This window comes from Acinonyx jubatus, chromosome C1, assembly GCF_027475565.1.
Source record: "Acinonyx jubatus isolate Ajub_Pintada_27869175 chromosome C1, VMU_Ajub_asm_v1.0, whole genome shotgun sequence".
Lineage (NCBI taxonomy): Eukaryota > Metazoa > Chordata > Mammalia > Carnivora > Felidae > Acinonyx > Acinonyx jubatus.
The window spans coordinates 18,934,689-18,956,013 of NC_069381.1; the positions used below are offsets into that span (position 1 = coordinate 18,934,689).

Below are 21,325 nucleotides of genomic sequence, written 5' to 3' on the forward strand. Positions count from 1 at the left end.
CCCCCCTCCCCTCCCCCCCTCACAATGGCTAAACTGAGGGGGCCTCCAGATAAGAGAGACTGAGGGAGGAGGCCAGTCTCCCTTAAGCACTCATACCCGGCAATTAGTTTCTGTTATTGCCAATTCAGGATAAGTAGAAAATAACAGAGGAATAGAACTAGGACTCAAAGCCTGTGCCAAGTGCTTGGCATGCGTTACCATGACATTTTCATGTATGTCACATGGGAAGCCACATATCAGGCCAGGCATGGGGATGGGCTTGGCCAGTGTGGGAGTCGAAAGAGCTGGATTCCAGCCCTGCTGGCTGTGCTTCCCTGATCACTTCCATCTCGGAGCCTCGGCTTGAACGTCTACGAAATGGAGGGGTGCTGCTAGATTATTCTGCCATTTCACAGGGAATGCGGCACCTAGGCTTGTCACGTCTGCCCTCCTGGTCTGTGTGTTTGGGCCACAGTGGCAAACACAGCAGAAGTTTTGGTCCAGATGTGTCTGGAAGGGACTGCTTCTAAGCCTTGGTACCCGGAGTGGCAGAACATGGAGGATGAAGGTAGAGACGTCCAGAGAGAGGGAGCTGAGACAGGAAGGTAGGCTGGGAGATAGGGGGAGAAAAGTAGAAGGGTGCCGGACAGCGTCTGGAGGTGAGGTTGGAAATAGAAAGAAACACATCACCAGATCTGTCGTTTTCAGGGGTGGCCGATGGACCAGCAGCATCACGCGGGAACTCAGTAGAAAGGCAAATTCTTGGCCCCACCCCCCCAGACCTGCTGAATCAGAAACTCAAGGATGGGGCTGATAGTCAGATTCAGCAAGCTTTCCAGGTGATTCTAGTGCACACAGAGTTTGAGAGCTAAGGGTGACTGGAAGGAGGGTGGTGGCTGAGGCTTGGGGGACCGGATGGGAATTTTAGAGGCTGAGGAGGCTTGTCAATCACGTGCAGGTCGGAAACCAGGCATTTCCAGCTACTTTCTTTCATGCAAACCTTTCAGGATTGGGGATTAAACCTTTCAGCAAAGTAGCCCTTGCTGTTCCCATTTCAAAGAGATGTCCACTGAGGCTCCGTGACTTGCCAAAGTCAAAGCAGAGGTGAGATGAGAACCCAGACCGCTCTGGCCCTGAAGCCTGAGTTCTTTCCACCACACCAGCTGCCTCCTCGCCCACCTGTCCCTCAGCTGTGCCTCTGCCGCCTGCCCCTGCTCCCTCCTCTGCTTCGCTGTCACCCAGGCAACCCACCATACAGAGGCAAAAAGACAGCATCCTTGAGGCAAATAAGGGGGACCCTGGGGGACGGGGGAGCAGGGCTGAGGGTATATTGTTAGCCTGGCTTCCTCCAGCCTCCGGTGCTAAGTGCGGCTGGAGGACCAAGGTGGTTGCATGATGTTCCTACAGGCCAACATAGTTGCCTTAATGTAGTAAGAACTACACAGCCTGGGTGCCAAAGTCAATAAATACTCATTGCTGCCTCCATGTACCAAGCCCTGTGCTGGGTGCTGTGGGAGAAACTGAGGCAAGCATAGTTTCTGGCTTCAAAGAGCTTATGGTTCAGAGCCAGGGAAACAAAAACTGACAGTGACTAGCTGGGGTGCTAGGGAGCCTGGGATGGCCAGGGTACGTCAACAGGTGTTGGAAAAGTTCAGAGAGACTCATGTGGTGACTTTAGGGGACAAAACAAGGACTTTGGGGGGGACAGGTCTACGGCTTTGGGGCCGCAGGGCACCGGTTCCATTCCCAGCACTCTCATTGACCCTGGGTAACCTTGGACAAGTGACCTCATGTCTTTGCCCTGTGTCCTTATCTACAGAATGGAGTCAACAATACCTCACTAGGGGATTGCTTTATTAGATTACACCTGGCACCACTCAGCGAGTTATTTCCTTCCTTTCAGAGGATCAGTTTAGGCCAGAGCAAAACAGGAAGGCTTCATGGAAGAGGTAGCTTTTCTCTTTGGCACTGAAGGGTGGCTAGAATATATTTGGTGCTTTCTGTGTCTTCTCTAAGGAATCTGTGGGTAGACTCTGGACTCATGGGGTCGTCTGAGGAGAACGACCTTTCAGGCAGCTGTGGAGAGGGGCAGAGAGAGAGAGGGACACACACACAGAATGTGAAGCAGGTTCCAGACTCCCAGCTGTCAGCACAGAGCCCGATGTGAGGCTCGAACTCACTAACCGCAGGATCATGACCTGAGCCGACGTCGGACGCTTAACCGACTGAGCCACTCGGGCGCCCCTGGAAGGTTATTTTTTCCATGTGGTTTCGGATCCTGTTGCAGAGGGCAAGGCCAGGTGGCCGGTACAGGTTGTTGGGAACGGCCGTGCTCAGGTTCCGTTTCCTGCTTTTTCTTGTAGATGATGCAGTTTGCCTGGCAGAGCTACAAGCGTTACGCGATGGGGAAAAACGAGCTCCGGCCACTCACGAAAGACGGCTACGAGGGCAGCATGTTTGGTGAGTTGGTGTCCGGCAGACCCACTGCCCCCCCCCCCCCCCGCTGCGGACCGAGTGGGGTGCGGTTTTGACTTTTCACCCCCTGAGTTGTGTTCCTATTTCCCCAGACCTGGGGGATCCCAAGGCTGACTTCCTTCTGGGCTGTTCAGGCTTCTGAGCTTTCTAGATTTGGGGGAAGCCCACACGCTTCCGTCTCACTTCACACTCGTCTTTGTATGTACTTAGTGTGTGTTTTCGAGCGAACACACTCGGACGTGTGGCCGGGGACAGTGAGGAGTGGAGACCTGCTTCCAAGGAGTAGGTTTGGAGCTCTGAAGGACACGGATGCGGAGGGGCTTTAAATCCACTCCTCCAGGCGTAGCTGTAAAATGATCTCGGGTGATTTCATAGAGAAAGAGTGGAGGTTTCTGATGACGTGGGCGTGGGCACTGCCTCCAGGGTCCTACAGGTGCACCTCGCACGCTGACTTGGTGGACGGACAGAACTGTAGCCCGGCAGGGAGCGGCACGGGTGCTACCTCGTGTCACCAGCTCGTGTGTGACCTGCAGCCTCACTTGCCCATGTCTCTTCCCTCTCCAGCCACAGTTCTAACTCGAAAGCCTCTCTCAGCTGGAGAGACTGCAGAGTGCCTTATTGTGGGCATGACCTCACGTTCCAAATTTAACACCCTTCCAAGTCGCCAGCTCTCCTCTCTGTAGGCCTTTCACAAGAAAAGCCTCCCGGCTTGCTTCTTCCTTGAGAGACGGGAGCTGTCTGGGGCTGGAGACAAAAATTCACCTGCTGTGTTCCTTACTCCTTAGAGACACAGGCTCCTGAGGTCCAGACCCAAAGAACCAAGTCAGTTGAAAGGTCCCAGGAAAACCTTTTTAATGTTTATTTATTTTGAGAGAGAGAGAGGGCAGGCGAGAGGGGCAGAGGGAGCGAGAGAGAGAGAGAATCCCAGGCATGCTCCATGCTCAGTGTGGAGCCTGACTCAGGGCTTGATCTCACGACCGCAAGATCACGACCTGAGCCGGTATCAGGAGTCGGCCACTTAACCAACTGAGCCACCCAGGCTCCCCTCCCAGGAAAACCTTGAAGACAAATTTAAAGGAATGGCCTCTGTGTGTATGGTCTTATTAGAAGCATTTGTGTTGCGGGAAAAGAGACACAGGACCTGCTTTCCTCCCTGTAACCAGTCAGCATCACATCCTTTCTGGACGTTCAGATAATTCACTCAGGGTGCGCGCGCGTGCGTGTGTGTGTCTCGGGGGCGGGGGGGGTGGAAAAGGAAGAGAGAGAGAAAGAAAGAATTTGGGTAGCTGCTTTTATTTCTCTGATTATCACAGGAATGTAGGAGAAAAGAAAAAGTATCAAAAGGTGTAAAACAGAAAACAAACAACTCGTTCTGCCACCCGGATGCAGCCTGTGTTGATATCTTGGTTCACTTCCTTCCAGTCTTCTCTGTACTTTTTTTCCCTCTCTGTATGCAATTCCATGTCCTCTTTCTCTCTCCATCTCTCTCTGTTTTGGCTTAATGTTACATTCATAGGTATTTCCCTAACTTATTCAAATTTTTTTCATAAAGAATGTTTTTAATGGTTGCAATTAATGCATGGATGTGCCGTAGTTCATTTAACTATCCTGCTAACGTTGGACAGAAGCCGTTTCCATTTTTTTGCTATTAAAAACAATTCAGCAGTTACCATCTTTGTGCATAAAATGTTGTCTTAGCATAGATTGCTACGGAGGACTCTTGAGTCAGAGGAGAGGAAGACAGATGTTTCCTTAACCTCAAATATGAAATGTGCAGATTTCTGTTGAGGAGCCTGATTGTCCTCCCTGCCTTAGAACAGACCTTCCCCACCATCAGCCCGGGGGAAAGGCGGCTGGCGTGAGTCTCCTCAGAGTTGTTACACCTTTGGCTCCTGGTGTACATCGGGGCTGGAACCACGGAGGCAGTGTGCGAATTTTCGGGGAATTGGTGGAAGTCGGGGGAGGCTGATTTCTGAAACTGCGCAGCAGGGGCATAGCTGTTGCTCAGACCATCCATGGGGACAGAGGGAGCACCACGGGGAGCACTCCAGGGAGGATCGGGCTAAGCCACCTCCCCTTGTGTAAACATTCCTCAAGGCTGCCATTTGCATCTCAACTCTTCAGCCCCTCTTCAGTCACCAGACCTGATGGAGAGTGGGCAGCTGGAATGGTGGCAAGAAACTTGGACCTGGGTACAGGTCCTCACTCTGCCCTGCACTGTGTGGCCAGATCCAAGTCACTTTGCCTCTCTGGGCCCCTGCTCGTCCGTCCTTCACACTGGACTTCTGTGTGAGCACGTATGACCACGTAGAGGGCCAAGCGTGTACGAGTGATTTACGATTTACAGCATAACAAATGCAGTCAGCGGTTGCCCAGGTGAGGCCATGGGAGGTCCTGAGGTTCCCCGGGCATCTGTCTCCCAGAGCAGCCTTAGCAGGACCCCCGGTGCCACATCGTCCAGTGTTTGCAACAGTCCTGGCAGTGATGCAGCGTCTTTCTTCTGCCGCCAGCAGAGAAGTGGCAGTGGGCGGCTGGCTCCTGGGAGAGGAGGGTGGGCAGGGGCCCGGGTACTGGGCAGGGAGAGCTGGTCTCAGTTTACTCTTTCACTCAACGAGTGTTTATTTACCAGCTCCTGGTTGTGTGAGCTTAGGCAAGTCATCTCTCTACGATCCTGAGTTTTTCTGCACAGAGGAGCTAAGGAAGACCTCAGAGCCCCAGCCCAGGGCCTACCTGACACGGAGAACCTGCCAAGTGGGTAGTAGCTATGACCGTGGCGACCGCATGTGTGTCTTATGAGACAGAGGCTTATGGGAATGCAGAGGAGGAAGAGGTTCTGGTTTGGACTGGATCCATGAGGGGCTTTGAAGCCAGACTGTTCCCGAAGACAGAAGGAGGTGAACTGGCCTGAATTCAGCTGCTTGTCACCCTGCCACTTCTTTTTCTGGACTCACGTGGGCCGCTGGGTGGCCTCGTTGCTGGGCTCTGGCCGCTGCCGTCTTCCGTGACTTCGCCGTAAACTGAGCCCCGCCGAGAAGGTCGGGTGGGAGCAGTGCCCACCCTGCCCCACCCGGCCGAGTCGTTTGGACGCTGGCTCTTGCAGTCCCCTCTTCCTGGCCTGCAAGGCCAAGAGGGCTGCATGCGGGGAGGAGTGATGGGTTCACACTGGCGCCTGGCTCTGCAGGGAGAACATCAGATGCCGAGCGTGGTGTCCTGTGCGGCCCTCCTCCGCATTTCACCACGTTGGTTCCCCTCTCAGCTGCCCGTGCACCCCTCCCTGAATCTGTTCTCACTCTGAGAGCGAGACCACTGAGCGAGGTGTCTCTCAAGCCAGTGTTCGTGTCCTAAGCAATTCAGTATCAAAGTGGCTTCCTTTTTACTAACATCCGGCTCAGCAGGCCCTGTCCGAAATTGTTCCCAAGACCCCGGGGCTGTGGGTAAGGACACAGCCTGCTCCTTGCCTTGTGGCCCAGGCCACGGCAGGTATCCGCTTCTTTCCCCGTCCTCTGAGATGTCACCGGAACGTCCCTGTTAGTGTCCAGCCAGGTGGTGGAAAGAGCGTGGACTTTGGATCTAAGCCTGCCTGAGCAGGGCCTCTGTGTTGCCACTTGGTAGCTGTGTGGCCTCAGACTGTGGAGTGGGGCAGAGGCCCCTGTCTCCTGGGGCTGTGGTGACAGACTGGAGACAAAGGCCTAGCCCTGAGCCAGACCCAGAGCAGGCACTCGATGGCAGTGCTCTTATCGCTGGTAACTCTCAGAGGCTCGGTGCCCAGAGGCCCAGCTTCCTTACCTATGCAAAGGGCTGCTGCTAGGAGTTGGAGGACATCAAATGAGCTAGCTGAGGAGCATGGGACTCAGGGGCCACACGGCTTGCATTTGCATGCAGCTCCACACTGATTAGCTGTGTGATCGTGGGCAAGTTTAACCTTTCTGGGCCTCAGTGTCCCAGCTATAAGTTGGGACAACAGTACTAGCTACTCACAGGATTGGTTTGAGAGCTAAAGGAGCTGAGACACAGAAGCGCTCATATTCATGCCTGGCGTTCTTCAAGTCAGCTGATGTGAGGATGATGTGAGTCCCTTAGAACAGTATGTGCCCCTCCTGTTTTGACTGGAGCATGCCCAAGACCCCTGGGCTCAGGGGGCCACCTGAGGGCTCCAGGGCTTTCCAAGCCTGCCCTGTTTTCCCAGCCCTTGAGCACCCATGGCAGAGATCATGGGTTGGCAGCCCACTGGTGGACAGCATCCCGTTCGCTCCTTCATTGAAGCAGCTGACAGAGGAATTTTTAACAGGGAAGAGGCAGGGGAAGGTTAAGGTTCAAGGCCATGGAATAAATCAGCCTCCTGCCAGGATAAGAATTTCCGGGCAGGTAGTAAGTGACACCTTGCATCGGTGCCAGCTGCCAGCCTTGAAGCACTTAACGAGCACTAATCCTCCCAAGAAGTCCGAGTGAGCCATGATAACTTCATCTTGCCTTGGCAGAAGGGAAAATCGGCACGAGCGCAGAGTCTTGGGAGGGTGCCACCAGTGGGACTCTTTGAAGGCAGGTCCTACTTCTTCATCTGAGTGTGGGGGAAGCCAAGCTCAGAGAGGGGAAGGGACTTTCGGGGTGACACAGCCTATTAATTGCAGGACGGAGGCTCAGACTCTCGGCATGAGTCCCAGCCCAGGGCTCTTTGCACCACCCACTCTGAGATTAGCTAAATTGACCGAGGCCGGATTGTCAAAATGCAGGCCTACGGTCATGGCCAGATCACCACCAGGAGCTAGGAGTTTGTGGAGCTTTAGCAGGAGGACACTGTCAGGGAGTGTATGATTTGGGGGTTCCCTGCACATGCATTCTCTTATGTCTTCCTCATAGCCCTTGGAAGGAATAAACTACCCATTTTATCCCTATTTCACAGATAAGGAAACTGAGACTAGGTGAGTTTTAGGACTTGCTTAGTCACACAGTTATCAAGCAGAGACTTCATGACAAGGCTGTCAGACTCCAAAAACCAACCCATAAACCACCGTGCTGCCCTGTCCCCCAGTGACCACTTACGGTGGCCACAGAGAAGGAAACAGGGCAGAAGGATGGTTTCGGGGCTGGTGGTGCTGTATCTTCTACTCCACTGTCCTCATGGAAGCTGGAGAAGACATGTACTTCATGGCCAGAGTCTGCTGCAGCCCATCTCCAGGCATCAGTTTCTAGTGGACATCAGCTGAGGATTCAGGACCTGGAAAAAAGACTCAGATTTTCCTCTGTTCTCCCAGCATAGGAAGATATTTTATCCCTGCCCAATAACCTGAAAACACATGATTGCAAAACACTCCACTGGCCGTCAGCATAATGAGCTAAGAGAGGTATGGATTTGAAAACCTCACCTGCCTGAGTTCGAATCCTGGCTCTGCCACTTACTAGTCATGTGACCAGGGGCAAGTTTCTTTCTTTCTTTCTTTTTAAATGTTTATTTATTTTTGAGGGAGATAACGAGTGAGCAGGGGAGGGGCAGAGAGAGAAGAGGACAGAGGATCTGAAGGGGGCTCTGTGCTGACAGCAGCCAGCCCAGTGTGGGGCTCGAACTCACAAACTGTGAGATCATGACCTGAGCTGAAGTCAGACACTTAACCAACTGAGCTACCCAGGTGCCCCAGGTTTCTTAATCTCTCTGCACCTCGGTTTCTCCATCTGTACAATGAGGATAATACCTACTTCACCCAGCAGCTATAAAGATCAGATAAAGCCGATGTGTGTGAAACACCTGCCGAGTACACTCATTAACTGTAAGCTGCCTCCACTGTTATTCTATTTGTTAAAAGATGATTGTGAAAATAATTCTATTCCAAGGAAAGAAACAGTGCCTGGCACATCACAGGCAGTAGGCTCTTAATCAATATTTTGGAATGAATGAATCGCCCACCTCAGTCTCCGCCTGCCCTGTTTTCCCCTAGCCCCTCGTCCTGGGTTTGGCTGGGGAAGGGCTGGATCCTGCTGTGCTCTCTGTTCCTCTCACTCTCTCCAGTTGCCTTGACCTCCTCCTTTGTCACAAAGTGCACTTGGAATCCGCAAACTAACCCAGGAGAGCAACGGCCCTGCTTGGTCAGGAGATCTGCCTCGCGGGCGTCTTCTCCATGGAGCATGGAGGCACTTGTGTGGCCAAAAGCAATGCTGCCCTGCTCCCAGCCGGCTCAGGATGACCGTGAGAGCCCCAAATTGGATTCCTCCTCTGCCCTGTGAATCCCCGATAGAACTGCCAACCAAATCCCCATTTCGAGGGATGATTTATGGCCTTGGGTGAGTTAAGAGGCAAAATGAACACAGCATGATTTTCAGATCACAGGCTGGGAATGTTCGGCCTTGGCAGAGAGAAAAATCATCTTTGCCTTGTAAACGGAGCAAATATGATGTTGAAGAGGGAATAAATCCAGGTCCCAAGATGTCATTTTTACAATTGCTTTCTGGCGTGTGACTCAGTAGTGCCTCCTGCAAAATGCTCACAGTCTCCCCCCCCACCACACACACACGCACCCTAGTCTTCCTGGCTCTCTTTGTGGGGGTGAGAGTTACTCTGCCAGTATGGCTACCTAGGGAACTGCACACTTTGCCAGAGAGACAGTTTGCGAAAGCCACCTGCTTCTGCGTTTTTCCACAGAGCTCCATGTTGTTCCCGCAGATCTCTGAGCTTGTTTCTGGGAGGCAGCCTTTTGACTTTGGAGGTACGCCTGAGTTCACGTCCTCATTAGCGTTTACCAAGCAAATGAAACTGGGCAAGTCATGGAATTCTCTGAACCTCAGTTTACTCACCTGTGACGGCGAGGGGGGCAGGCCTAGGTTGCCCCAGTACCCTGCCTGGCGTGCACGCGTCCCCTTCCCGGGGCCCTTTCCCTCCTCCCCTGCTATTGGGTAACAGAGCACGTTGACTTCTCTGGCTGAAAACACCCTATCTACTTTGTGGACGGTTTCTTTTTTCTGAAAACCAAAACCAAAACACCAAGGATCCCATAGTTCTTGGGAAAATCAGCGTCAGGCCATGTTGTCACTGATTTTTAGCAGGCTGTGGTGCATATTCCTGACCCAGGCTTTGAGTTTGTTTTGAGAAAGAGCTGTCATCTTCCTTGGAAGTGGCGATGTTGCAATTGCTTGGATGGAACAGGTCAGGCGTAAGGGCAGTGAGCAAACCTTCTGGGCAGTCACGTGTTTGGGGAGCCGTGGCCGCTCCATCCGGACGCTGGAGGCTGTCAAAGTGCAGAGGAAATGGATTAGAAATGCTGGTCACTGGCAGATGGGCTTTTAGCACAAGGAGGGTGATGGGATGGAAATATTAACCCCGCACGTGAAGGACGGGCAGAACTGGCCGTTGCTGGTCGGATGCTACGGCCTCATGGGGACCTCCCTGCGGCCTTGAGTGACGCCTCCGTGATTTCCCGGCCACCTCCTGAAGACCAGAAAGCCCCTCGGGTCACATCGGATAATTACCAGAGCCACGCGCTCACCTCTAAATTAGCCTGCTGGGTTCTCACACTCTGATGCTGCTGACCGTTCGTGGCACGGTGCTGTGTACCCGCCTCCCGCGAAGATTTTTTTTTCCCAAGCACTTTCTAATTAAGATGCATCTTGGCCGTTTCCTTTTTTCTTTTTGTTTAAAAGGCTTCCCACCAGCACGGAGCATAATTTATTTCTCTAAAAAATATAGTAGCAGGTTGTTGTACAAAGAAAACCCGAGGTCAGGAGCCTTGGGTCCCCGTCCCAGCCCTGGCGCCAGCTGCCATGTGAGCCGGCGGCTTCCTCTGGGCCTCGTCCGGTCTTCTGTACAAAGATGCCCATCCCCTCTGTGATTCCTCGTTGGTTACTAGGCTGATTTCTTTCTTTCTTTTTCTTTCTTTCTCCCCCCCTCCCCCCCCCCTGCACTCCCCAACCTCTGAGAGGCTATTTGGGCTGTGCTGGTTCTCTTGACATCTGAAATTTTAGTAGCAAGACTTGTTCCTGTCAGGGAGAAGTGAGTCAGGGTATCTATTCCCAGAGCAAGCTGTTGGATGCCTAAGATGATTCATATTGAAAGCGACATTCCCTCCTGGAGGTGGGGTGTTCCCACCCACTTTCCAAAGACCTTGCCTTCCTTGGAAACGAGGCTGAGCCCACGGCAGACAACCAGCCCCCTTTTCTCCGCACCACATTGATTCGAGTTTGGCGTTTGCCAAATTTCCCAACAAACTCAGGGACAAATAGGTATGTGAATTCGCAGAATCTCAGACTGCCGGTGCCAGCTGGATCCTTTGAAACCATCTGGTCTGATGTCTGGAGGATGGGGAAGGAGGCGCCCGGAGGGAGGGACAGAAACGCTCACAAAGACCTGATAGCCAGGACTTGTGCCCTGGTCTATTCACTTGGGCCTCTCTCTCTCTCTCTCTCTCTCTCTCTCTCTCTCTCTCTCTCTCATTTTTTAAATTATTTTTTAAAAATGGAGATGTAACTTATAGCTTACATGCAGTAAAATGCACACATCTTAAGTGCACATCTTAAGCGCACATCCCAATGAATTTTACGTACAGGTACATCCTATAACTACCCTGCAGGTCGAGGTAGCATTTCCCTTACCCACAGGCCCCACCCAGTCAGTAGCCCCCACGGGTCACCACTATTCTGACTTCTGTCATCTTAGATTAGTGTTGTCTGTTTGCTGCTCTTTACTCATAATTACATCATAAACAGTAGTTCATTCCTTTTCAAGTTTATCCACCCATTCTACTGTTGTTAGACATTTTTGTTTCCAGTTTGTGGCAATTACAAGTAAACCCCATACCCCTCAGCAGTCTCCCCAACCCTCCCTCCCCTGCCAGCCCCAGGCAGCCATTAATCTACTTTCTGTCCCTACATAGAGTTGCCAATGCTGAACGTGTCATATAAAAGGGGTCATATAATACCTGGTCTCTTGTGAATGGCTTCTTTCAGTGGACCTAATTTTTCGAGGTTCATCTACCCTGTAGCATATACTTCCCTTCCCTTGTTGCCCAATAATATCCCGTTGTGTGAGTATACCACATTTTGTTTGTCTTTTTAGCAGTGGATGGACATTGGATTGTGCCTACTTTTTAATTCATTTGTCTATTACGAATCCTACTGCTATGAACATTCACATCCAAGTTTTTGGGTGGATGTGGGTTTTCATTTCTCTTGGGTGTTCGTGTAGGAGTGGAGTTGCTGGATCATATGGTAACTCTGTGTAAACTTCTAAGGAGCTGCCAGACCGTTTGCCACGGTGGCCGTACCATTTTACGTTCCCGTTGAGGGTTACAAACACTTCTGTACGTGCTTTTTGGTGGAAACAAGCAGCCACTTATGTTGGGATCTGCCCAGGGTTCGAATCGCTGGGTCATGCCGTGTTCGGATGTTGAACTTTAGTTGGATGCTGCCAGTTTTGCAAAGTAGATAAACTAATCAGTAGTCCCACCAGCCACGTATGCTTGTCAGTGTGCTTAATCGTGGCCTCCTACTGAACCATACTTCCCTCTTAATCAAGACGCCCCCTCCCTTGTTGAAAGCCCAAGCTTGCCAGTTATGTGCTCCCTGGAGGGTAGCTGCCCTGTATTGTGTCTTCAGCCCTGGTCTAGAAGGGTCCCTGTTCTTCCTGCCTTAACCTAGGGAGGAACTGGGGCTCTCAGGCTGGCTGCCTCAAGTGCAAACGGTCAGCAGAGTCTTCCTTCATTACTCCCTGCCCACGCCGTCTCTCAGTGCCGTGGGGTGACCTCTTTACTCCCCAGCCCATCCCAGCTGTGACACACAGGTCCAAAATGGCATGCATGACCTGGACCTTCTTCCGTTCAGTTACCATGTGGGAAGGAGAAGGGTCTTAATAAAGAAAATGTTGATGTTGGGTCAGAAGACTTGGATTCTCCAAATCCTGCCTCGGCCAACTCACTGGGCAGGGGGCATGTTTGTTTTTGAGCCTCAGTTTTCTCTCCTGTGGAATGGGGAGGTTGACACCTTCTCACAGGATTGTCACTGGGATCCCATGAGACCATGTCTTCATCAATGATTGTTCAGTGCCTGGAATGTGCCAGAAACTCTTCTAGACACGGGGAAGTAGCAGGAGGCAAGAGTGATAGATACCCATGTACACCTCGCAGGCTAGTGGGGAGACAAATACACGAATTTATAGTTTCAGTTAAGGTAGTATGAGTACACCAAGGGCTCTTTGACTCATTCTTGGAGGGATGGGCTTCAAAAAGCCTTCCTGGAGGAGATGGCCTCTACACTGAGACCTGAAGCATGAACAAGGAAGCATAAGAGAGGGGGTCGTGGGCACAGAAGGACAAGTGCAACAGCCTGGAGGGGAGATTGAGTGAGACCATGACCCTTGAGGTCTAAAAGATGTTCAGTGTGGCTGGAGCAGGTGGGGGTGTGGTAAGAGACCATACTCGAGCAGCGCTGAATATAAGTGGGGTCCCACGAATGTAGCCCCCAGTGTTTTCTCCCTATCCTGAACCTCAGGAGCCAGGAGACCTGGCTTCTAAGCACCAATCTGCCCTGTGACCCAGACAAGGCCCATTCTCTCTGTGAGCTCATTTCTCCATCATACAGTGTGGGCGTCTGGCATATGGACTCTCCTGTTGCTTCCAGGTCCTAAAATAGTAGGTGACTGGGCTACTTTGGGGTGGTTTCACCCTGGCTGATGAAAGCCTGGTGTGGCCGGGTGGGCGGTGAGTTCAGCGGTGGGGGCGGAGGTGCGGCACGGGACGCTGGTCCCGAGTGAGGCCCCGGGACCGGCCACTTCTCTGGGCAGTGGGAGCCAGGACTTCCCTTCCCCCACCCCTCCGCGCCTCTCAGGCAGGCGGATCCATCCGTTCCCTGCTCCACTGTGGCTGCCCTCCCCAGGCATGAGAACCAGGCAGGGATCCATAGGAGTTGCTGAGAACTTCTGAAGAGAGCACGGGGGAGGACAAAGAGACCCGGAAGTGTGTTGTCAGCACAATTTAGGGCTAATACTCAAGTTTGTTTTTCTTCTCATCAAATCTGAAAAGCGGTTTGAAATCCACTGCTCTTGTTTTGTTTTGTTTTTTAATGGCTGGATAAAAGCACAATTGCATTTTCTCCCCCAATAACTTTGAATTCTGGGAATAGACCGTGTGGGGATAATTGCCGTTGTCTAATCCTGCCGATGGCCAAGCAAATGATTAGGAAGGGGAGGAAGGGAGCCTCGGTGGCGGAGGCCCTCTGCCTGCTTCTTGTCCAGCCAGCAGGGCTCTCAGCTCCCCAAATAACACTGTTCCTGAAATAGCAGTTGCCCAGAAATGCATCTGGATGTTGTTTTGCAACAAGTAACTGATCGCACTGGGGGGACATGGAGAGTTCCAGTTATTTAAGTTTTAATTCAATTCCACAACTTCGTATTGAGTGCCTACTGTGTGCCAGGCTCAGAGCTAGGGATGGAGCAGGGAGGGCGCAAAGTGAACAAGATACCATGAGCTCATCGGACAGAAGCATAAAGTTCCCCATATTTCAACAAGAGGGTGCATCTGAGAGGCGTCGTATGGGAGGGGGCAGATATTTGGGTGCCAGGGTTGCTTAGCGGGTAGATTTTGACAGACATCAGTGAAATCTCTGTTACAGGTCAGGGAACAGCACAGGCCAAGCCTGGGAGGTCATGCTGGGGAAAGTATTGGTGCTAATACGGAGAAGGGTGTGGTTGGGGGCGGGGGGGGGTGGGAGAAGCAGCTTTGGAGGGGGGAGACCTAGTCCTGGCATCCAGCACCCAGCCGGGCACCCAAGATGCCTCTGCACAGGGCTGACTTCTTCATTAGATACAGCGCCCAGGGCTCACAGAAGTATTTTAATTTTACTTTCCTTTAAAATCCAAAGACAAAAATGAATATAATAATGGATCCAGCCTGGATTATATTCATTTTCATACAAATGCAACTGTAAAAGATCATATTTAAGATATGTTTTTAATGGTGGTAGGGGGCCCATGAAAGTTGTAATGCAGCCCCGCTTCTGTGTCTGTGTCTTCCTTGCCAGGTAAGGGTCCTAAAAGCCTGCACCCTCCCTGATTTTGTAGGAAGGATTCCTTCCTTCTCACTGTTGTCGGGAAAGCTGGTGCATAAACCACTCCAGTTCCTTGTCTCTGTTAGTGCGGGGAGGGAAGGGTGTATGCCCAGGTGCCCACCCGCTTGCCCAGCTACCTTCTGGTGAGTTTCATTTACTCCCCACGGCCCCTCTTTGAAGTAGGTGTTGTTATGACGAGGAAACCGAGACTCTGAGAGAAGGAACTTGCCCAAGCCTGCAAAGAGGCAGAGCGGCAGTTCAGACCCAGGCTTGTCTACCTCCAAAGCCCGCACGTCCGTCCGGTTTCCTCTGCCTCTGGAACTGGGAACCCCCACGGGCCAGGACTTCCCGCATAACCTGCCTGGTGCATCCCTAGGATGGCATCAGGCCCGGATGGTGCTTCTGGGGTACCTAGATGTGCCTTTGGTGAATGGCAAAGAAGGGTCCGTGTGTGTTCATTGATGAAAAGGAGGCTGTGACATTCTTCTTCTGCCTACACTCCTCAGTCTTTGTCCATTACATCCCTCTTTCCTAATTTATTTTTATTTTTAATTTTTTTTAACGTTTATTTATTTTTGAGACAGAGAGAGACAGAGCATGAACAGGGGAGGAGCAGAGAGAGAGGGAGACACAAAATCTGAAACAGGCTCCAGGCTCTGAGCTGTCAACACAGAGCCCGACCCGGGGCTCGAACTCACAGACCGTGAGATCATGACCTGAGCCGAAGTCGGACGCTTAACCGACCAAGCCACCCAGGCGCCCCAACTCTTTCCTAATTTAAAAGGAAAGCCAAGGGGGCACCTGGAGGGCTCAGTCAGTTGGGCATCCGACTTCGTCTCAGGTCATGATCTCATGGTTCATGGGTTTGAGCTTCCCATCAGGCTCTGTGCGGACGGCTCAGAGCTTGGAGCCTGCTTCAGATTGTGTGTCTCCCTCTCTCTCTGCTCTTCCCCTGCTTACTTGCTCTCTCTCTCTCTAAAAAAAAAAAAAAAAAAAGTAAAGCCAAAGATGTTACTTATCTTCCCCCAACTAAGGAGGACAAAATCCCAGACACCCCATGAGGCTATTACATGACACTCCCCTTCTAAGAGGGTATCACAAGGGTCTGGCTGGACTGGAAAAAAAATGCCTCTCCTGATATTTCTCACATCCAGCAGTGGGATCATTCTTCCCACGGCCAGCATGGCTTCATCTGGAGGGCCCTGAGCCATGCCCAGCCCAGGGGACACGTGCAAAAGCAGGTCCCTCAGCAAATGAAATGTGCCCCCTGGGCTCCCTCAGCCTCGAGGTCAGGATGCAAAGCTGGGCAGAGACCATTCCCCCAGAAACATCCCAGAGCCTGCAGCTCAACCCATGGACTGGGGAGGAGGCAAAATCCCTGAGGCAGGGTCCTGGTGATTTGAGAAAGTTGTGCCCTGGATAGGGGCATCGGCTTTGGCTCCATTGCTGTGTGACCTTGGGCAAATGAATTAACCTCTCTGTGCCACAGTTTCCTCTCCTGGAAAAATAGTACCTATTTCATAGACTGGTTGTGAGAATTCAATTAGTTAATACACGTGAGGGTAAATAGTAGCTGCCACCACCACCACCATCATCATCGTCATCACCATTAATATTGTCACAGCTTTCCAGGGAAGCGATGATTGTCTTGTGACCTTGGACAAATACGTTTTTCCCACCCCTCCCTGGGATAGTCTCACCATCAATGGAACGAGCAACTTGGGCCAATTTATGGCTCTTAACCAGGGAAGAGCACCAGAACTCCCTACCTGACTTTTGCAAACATGGATTTCCAGGTTCCATCTCTAAGAAATGCGGGTTCAGTAGAGTCTAGCTGGCACAGGGATCTGTGTTGGTGGATCTGATGCACAGCCTGGGTTAGAAACCACAGGATCCTCTCGGGTCTAAAGTCCATCATTCCTGAAGTGATTCCACCCCCCTCCCCCATAGCCCTGTGAGTCGAGGTAATGCCTTTGGCAAAGGCGAGCACCCTTGGGTGCTGAGTCTGCCGGTGAGCTCCCACACTATTGGATGTGACAGGCCCCCGGTCATCAGGAAGGCTGCGGGGGCCTGAGTCACTGTGTGAGTGAGTCCAACATGTCTAGGGGCTTCCATTCAGCAGATATTTGATGAACATGGCATTTGCAAATGGCAGGCAGAACGGTTGTTTAAAGAGGGTGCCTTCCATTCATGTGGGAGCTAATCCTACCCTGAGGTAACAGGATATTCTTGGCGTGGCTTTGAGCTGTTTCTGAAGTGTGGTTGAGAAAGGGCTGGGAAGGTGGGTGTGTCAGCCCCAGATTTCTGCATAGCCAGGGAGAGGATTTTGGATGCTTTCGATTAAAAAAAAGCCTCAGAGGAGCTTTGTTATCACAAATAGCCCATCTTCTTGGGCACTGGCGGGTCCCAAATTCCCTCCTTCCCCTGCTGAAGCTCCCTGTATGGCCCAGCCCACCTGCAGCCCCCACCTGGCACACTGACCTTGCTCCTTACCCTTCAACATATCCCCGCTCCCTTCTCTGACCAGTAGGATCCAGCCAGGAAAGTAGGAAACCTCGGCCCCTTTCTCTCTCCCACAGCTGAGGGGCAGAACAGACTCTCTATCCATCCCTCCCCTTTATCTTTCTCCCAGCGTCCAGTCCCCCACGTTCCCTTTGCGAGGTAAATTGGATTTGTGTTCTTCTCTTTGAAAAACACGCCCTGCGGTAGAAAGTGGTTCCTGAAGGCAGGCATGGCTTCGGACTGACCCTCATATCCAATGTTGGCACTGGCCGCGGCGCCGATGCTGGAAATGGGTGGGCGAATAAATCAACCCGGCTCCTGTCGTGAGACCCCATCCCAGGGCGGCGGGGCTGTGCAGCCCTCCGTGTGGGGAGCAGAGGCGGTGGGCCGCCGGACACGAGCTCGCTAAAGCATCTCAGTAGTTATTATAGCTTTCGCGTCTAACTACGTCAATTTGGCATGTGTCTTGAGGCGCTGGGTAAGCATCTTGTCAACTTCAGTACAGCTGACAAAGTTATGACATGAAGAATGTTTAGACTTTGCAGTTTTCCCCGACCTCCAGCTGACCCTGCGAAAGCGTCCCTCCTCCTTCCGGAGAGCTGCTTTGTGCCCCACATTTCCTCCTCTCAGCGGGAAGGGTCTCTTGGCAAGGTAAAATAGAAATTTGCTGTCATTCTGATACCCTGATTTCCTGTTCCCCGAGAGGAAGTCCTGTTTCACGTCTGATTTGTTGCTGACGGTCAAGGTTGGTGTCCCTCAGGATGGAGCGATGGGGAAGGATGGCTGGAGACACTTTAATTTTCAAGCTGCTCTTCTTAGACACTAAACCTTGAAACATGGGGTTTTCCCTCTTCTTACGGCTGCCGTTCCTTGTGTCTCTTCTCAGTTGGAGAGTGATGAAAGTTGAACAAATCCTTTTATCCATGCTGGAATTATCTGAGTGTGAAAATCCTTTTCTACCCTTAAAATTACTCCATCTATTCCCCCCCCCCTTTTTTTTTTTTTGAGAAAATGATAAATGTGATACATGCCCATTGTAGAGAAATGGGAAATTACAAGTAAGAACCAGAAAGAAAAGTTCCTGAAGTCTCACCACCCAGAGATGACTCCTAGTCTCACGGGCATCTCCAGAGAGGTCTCCATGAAAATGAATAGATAGAAGTATTATTATTTTTTTAATGTTTATTTTTGAAAGAGAGAGAGAGAGTACAAGCAGGGGAGGAGCAGAGAGAGGAGACATAGAATCTGAAGCAGGCTCCAGGCTCTGAGCTGTCAGCACAGAGCCTGACGTGGGGCTTGAACTCATGAACCGCAAGATCATGACCTGAGCCAAAGTTGGACACTCAACCGACTGAGCCCCCCAGGCACCCCGATATAAATATTATTTTTACATAAATAGAATCATACAATTAGGTACTGGCTTGTAATCTTCACTCAGTATTTTGTGATTGCCTTTTCAAGCTGTTAAACACTAAACACCTATATTGTCCTATTTCATGGCTATGTGGAATTCTGTTGTATGGTATTCACACACATTGTATATACACACATGCATTGTGCAGAATTTTTTCTTATTCCTCTTATAGGACATTTAGGCTCTTTCTGATTTTTTGCCATTCTAAGCAATAGTAAAATGAATTTCCTAATCCAGCTCACTAATCTTCACATATTTGTCCTACTGTTTTCTTAGGATACGTGTTTAGAACTGGACTGGCTGACATGTTCAAGCATTTGCCACAAGCCGCTCTGCTGAGCACGTTCAACATACTATTTATTGAATCTCACAAATGATTCTGTACGGAAACATCTTCATTTTTACAGATGAGGACACTGAAGCCAAGAGAGAGAGAGAGGTTCTATACCTTGGTCAGGATCACACGGTGGGCAGACTGCAAAGCCAGGATTGGAACCCAAGCTCCCTGACCCCAGAAGTCGCTGGTACAAAACGTTAGGTCTGCTTGGCTGCCCCCTGTGTGGTGCCCTCCCCCAGCTCTGTGAATGCCTTGCCTGAGGCCCGGCCTCTCGGATGTCCCTCACGCCCACAGTCACACAATGGGAACAGGAACGGAAGACCTGGAGGAGGTTCACTGTGACCTAGATGTGGCTCTCAGGCCCCGGGAGGTGCCTTCTAGGGAACCATCCAGGGCCGGGCAGTTGAGGTGACTGGAGGCCCGTGTTAGGGGGGCAGGGAGTATCTCTGCACAACTCAGCAGGCTTGGCTGGCCTGCGGGCTGATCTGGGCTCTTTCTAGAGCAGGTTTCTTGCAGGAGCTGGGCTCTGGCCGGGGGAATCCTCACAGGCCGCTCTGAGGACAGTTGGGCACATGCGAGGCAGCCCGAGCCCTCGGGAGGGAGTGCACCGGGAGAAGAAGGTGTGAGTAAGGCAGATTCCAGGATGGGGGCCATGGAGGTTCACTGCTTGACTGGGCAAGTCCAATGCCAGAGCCCAGAAGGTGGGGCCTGTTTTGCAGGACTCACCAGTGAACACTAGGACAGGTTTATGGCCCTGAGGTGAGAGTGGGGTGCGCTTCTCGTGACCCTCACTCTGCCTGACTCATCCCTTTGGGGATAACCGGATTCTGGCTGCCTCGGACTTCAAAGCTCTGCCCTGGTCGTGGTATGTAGGCAGATCAAGGCAAAGCACCTCCAAGGAGCAGAGACTCAAGGATTGCTGCCCTGGCCTCCTTGCAGAGAAAGCATGTCTTGGCCCAGCAGAAGAGCCAGCTGGGGAGGGCCTGCCCTCCACTCGCCCAGCTAGCTCTTCCTGATTTATCCATAGATTGAGCTTGATGATCCAGACTCCTATTCATTCAAATAATCACATGAGTTATTTCTGCAATTTAGGTCTTCGAATAAGTGTACTTGGTTGCTGAATATGTGATCAGCCACAGATTTCTCATTCTTTAAAACCCAAGGAGCGGAAATGCCAATATAGAAAGCCATCCTACAACAGCAGAGATTTCCAAAGCACTGAAATCAGGCCGCTCTAAGCTCTGGACCCTGAGCCTCCCCTCCGGCTGCCACTTGGCCCACCAGTGCTCCTTGCAGAGCCCAGACTGGGGGGCTTTCTCTGTAAAAGCCCTGGGGGGTGGATGACGATCACCAGTTGATCTGCTCACATTCTTTTTCCTTAACCAGAGAATTGGTTTGCCTCTGAAGTAACTGTGATCTGGAGGAGACAATGCAGTTGAGATCTTCCAAAGGGTGTGGGTCGACTGGGAAAAGCCCCTGCAGGCTTTGAGATTGAAAAAGGTCAGCGTCTGTTCTCGCTGCCCAGAACTTCGCTCTAACCTTGAACAGTTTCACCTCTTCCTCCTTATCGTCGTCATCTGCACGGTCGTCCCCATCAGGGCCCCTGGAGCAGGGAAGCAGTCACTGGACAGGACTCCTCATTCATTCACGCTTTCACTTGCGGATTGCCCGAGCCGTTGTTGAAGTCCTGCAGAGTTCCCACTATTGGATTAGACACGGAGATTTCAGAGAGAAAGCAGACCTGGGCCCCGACCTTCGTCTCACGGGGAAGGCAGCTGTAAACAGTTCAGATGCGGGTGTGGGGAAACGGGGGCCTGCGGGGTCTCTCCCCATTGTAGGCACTGGCGTCTGCTTCCCGTTGGCAGGTGATTGGGATAGACTGCGTCAGCAGCCTCGAACCGGCTACTGACAGGAGGCTGTTCTGTTCGTTTCTCTGTGAGCCGCTCAGAAGCTGTAACCTGCAGCGGCCAGAGCTTGGTTGGTGGAAAAGGTGTCCCAGGAACGGGTGACAGCTACAGCGTGTACCTCAGTTGAGTTCTTCCAGTCTCCCCAGGGCCAGTAACACTAACTCGTACCCCAAAGCACAGAGGGGGTGAAGTTCTCCAGCCAAAATAAGTATTTGGGGGCAGAACCCAAAAGTGTGGCCTGGGACAGTAAGACATACTAGAGCCTTCCTTCCAGGACAGACTTGCATCCTTCTAGAACGATAGTCTCATCTTATTTGACCTCAAAATTTATGTGGTTAAAAACAAGAATCCGACCAAAACCCACTGGAAGAACATAAATGGCCCTCTTTCAAGGTGGCTCTTGTGAGAAGCTAGCTCACGTTCCCGAAGCTGCCCGGCCTCAGGCAGCTCTAGCCTCCCGTGCGACAGCGGCTTTCTGGAGTCAGTGCTGCAACCATGCGTTGTTATGTCCTACTGATTTGTTGTCATTCACCCGACTGGGACCCCAGTAAACTCTGATTTTAGGAAGTAGGTCTCTGTCTGCTGCTGGGGAGATTCAAAACGGGTTTGAATTTTGCTTCGCCATTTGTTACTATCGTTACACGGGCATTTTACTCGGCTTCCCTGGATTTGTTTCCTCATCTGTAAAAT

The 21,325-nt window shown here is 51.7% G+C and overlaps 1 protein-coding gene and 1 long non-coding RNA gene across 4 annotated transcripts in view; one reads left to right on the plus strand and one right to left on the minus strand.

Annotated features, from left to right (window-relative positions):
- MAN1C1 (mannosidase alpha class 1C member 1) overlaps positions 1-21,325 on the plus strand; it is a 139,803-nt gene that overhangs the window by 52,081 nt on the left and 66,397 nt on the right. For both annotated transcript variants that reach the window (XM_027060037.2, XM_027060035.2), the window contains exon 2: positions 2,343-2,439. In XM_027060037.2, the coding sequence (XP_026915838.1) occupies positions 2,343-2,439 (97 nt within the window). The remainder of the gene's footprint in view (positions 1-2,342; positions 2,440-21,325) is intronic.
- LOC113599480 (uncharacterized) lies at positions 3,346-10,308 on the minus strand. 2 transcript variants are annotated; one of them, XR_003420345.2, is made up of 3 exons: positions 9,927-10,308; positions 9,238-9,668; positions 3,346-7,669 (listed from the first exon to the last, which is right to left on the minus strand). It is a non-coding gene; the product is annotated as an uncharacterized LOC113599480 (long non-coding RNA). The 2 variants fall into 2 exon arrangements; XR_008293091.1 differs by having other exon boundaries at positions 3,346-9,668.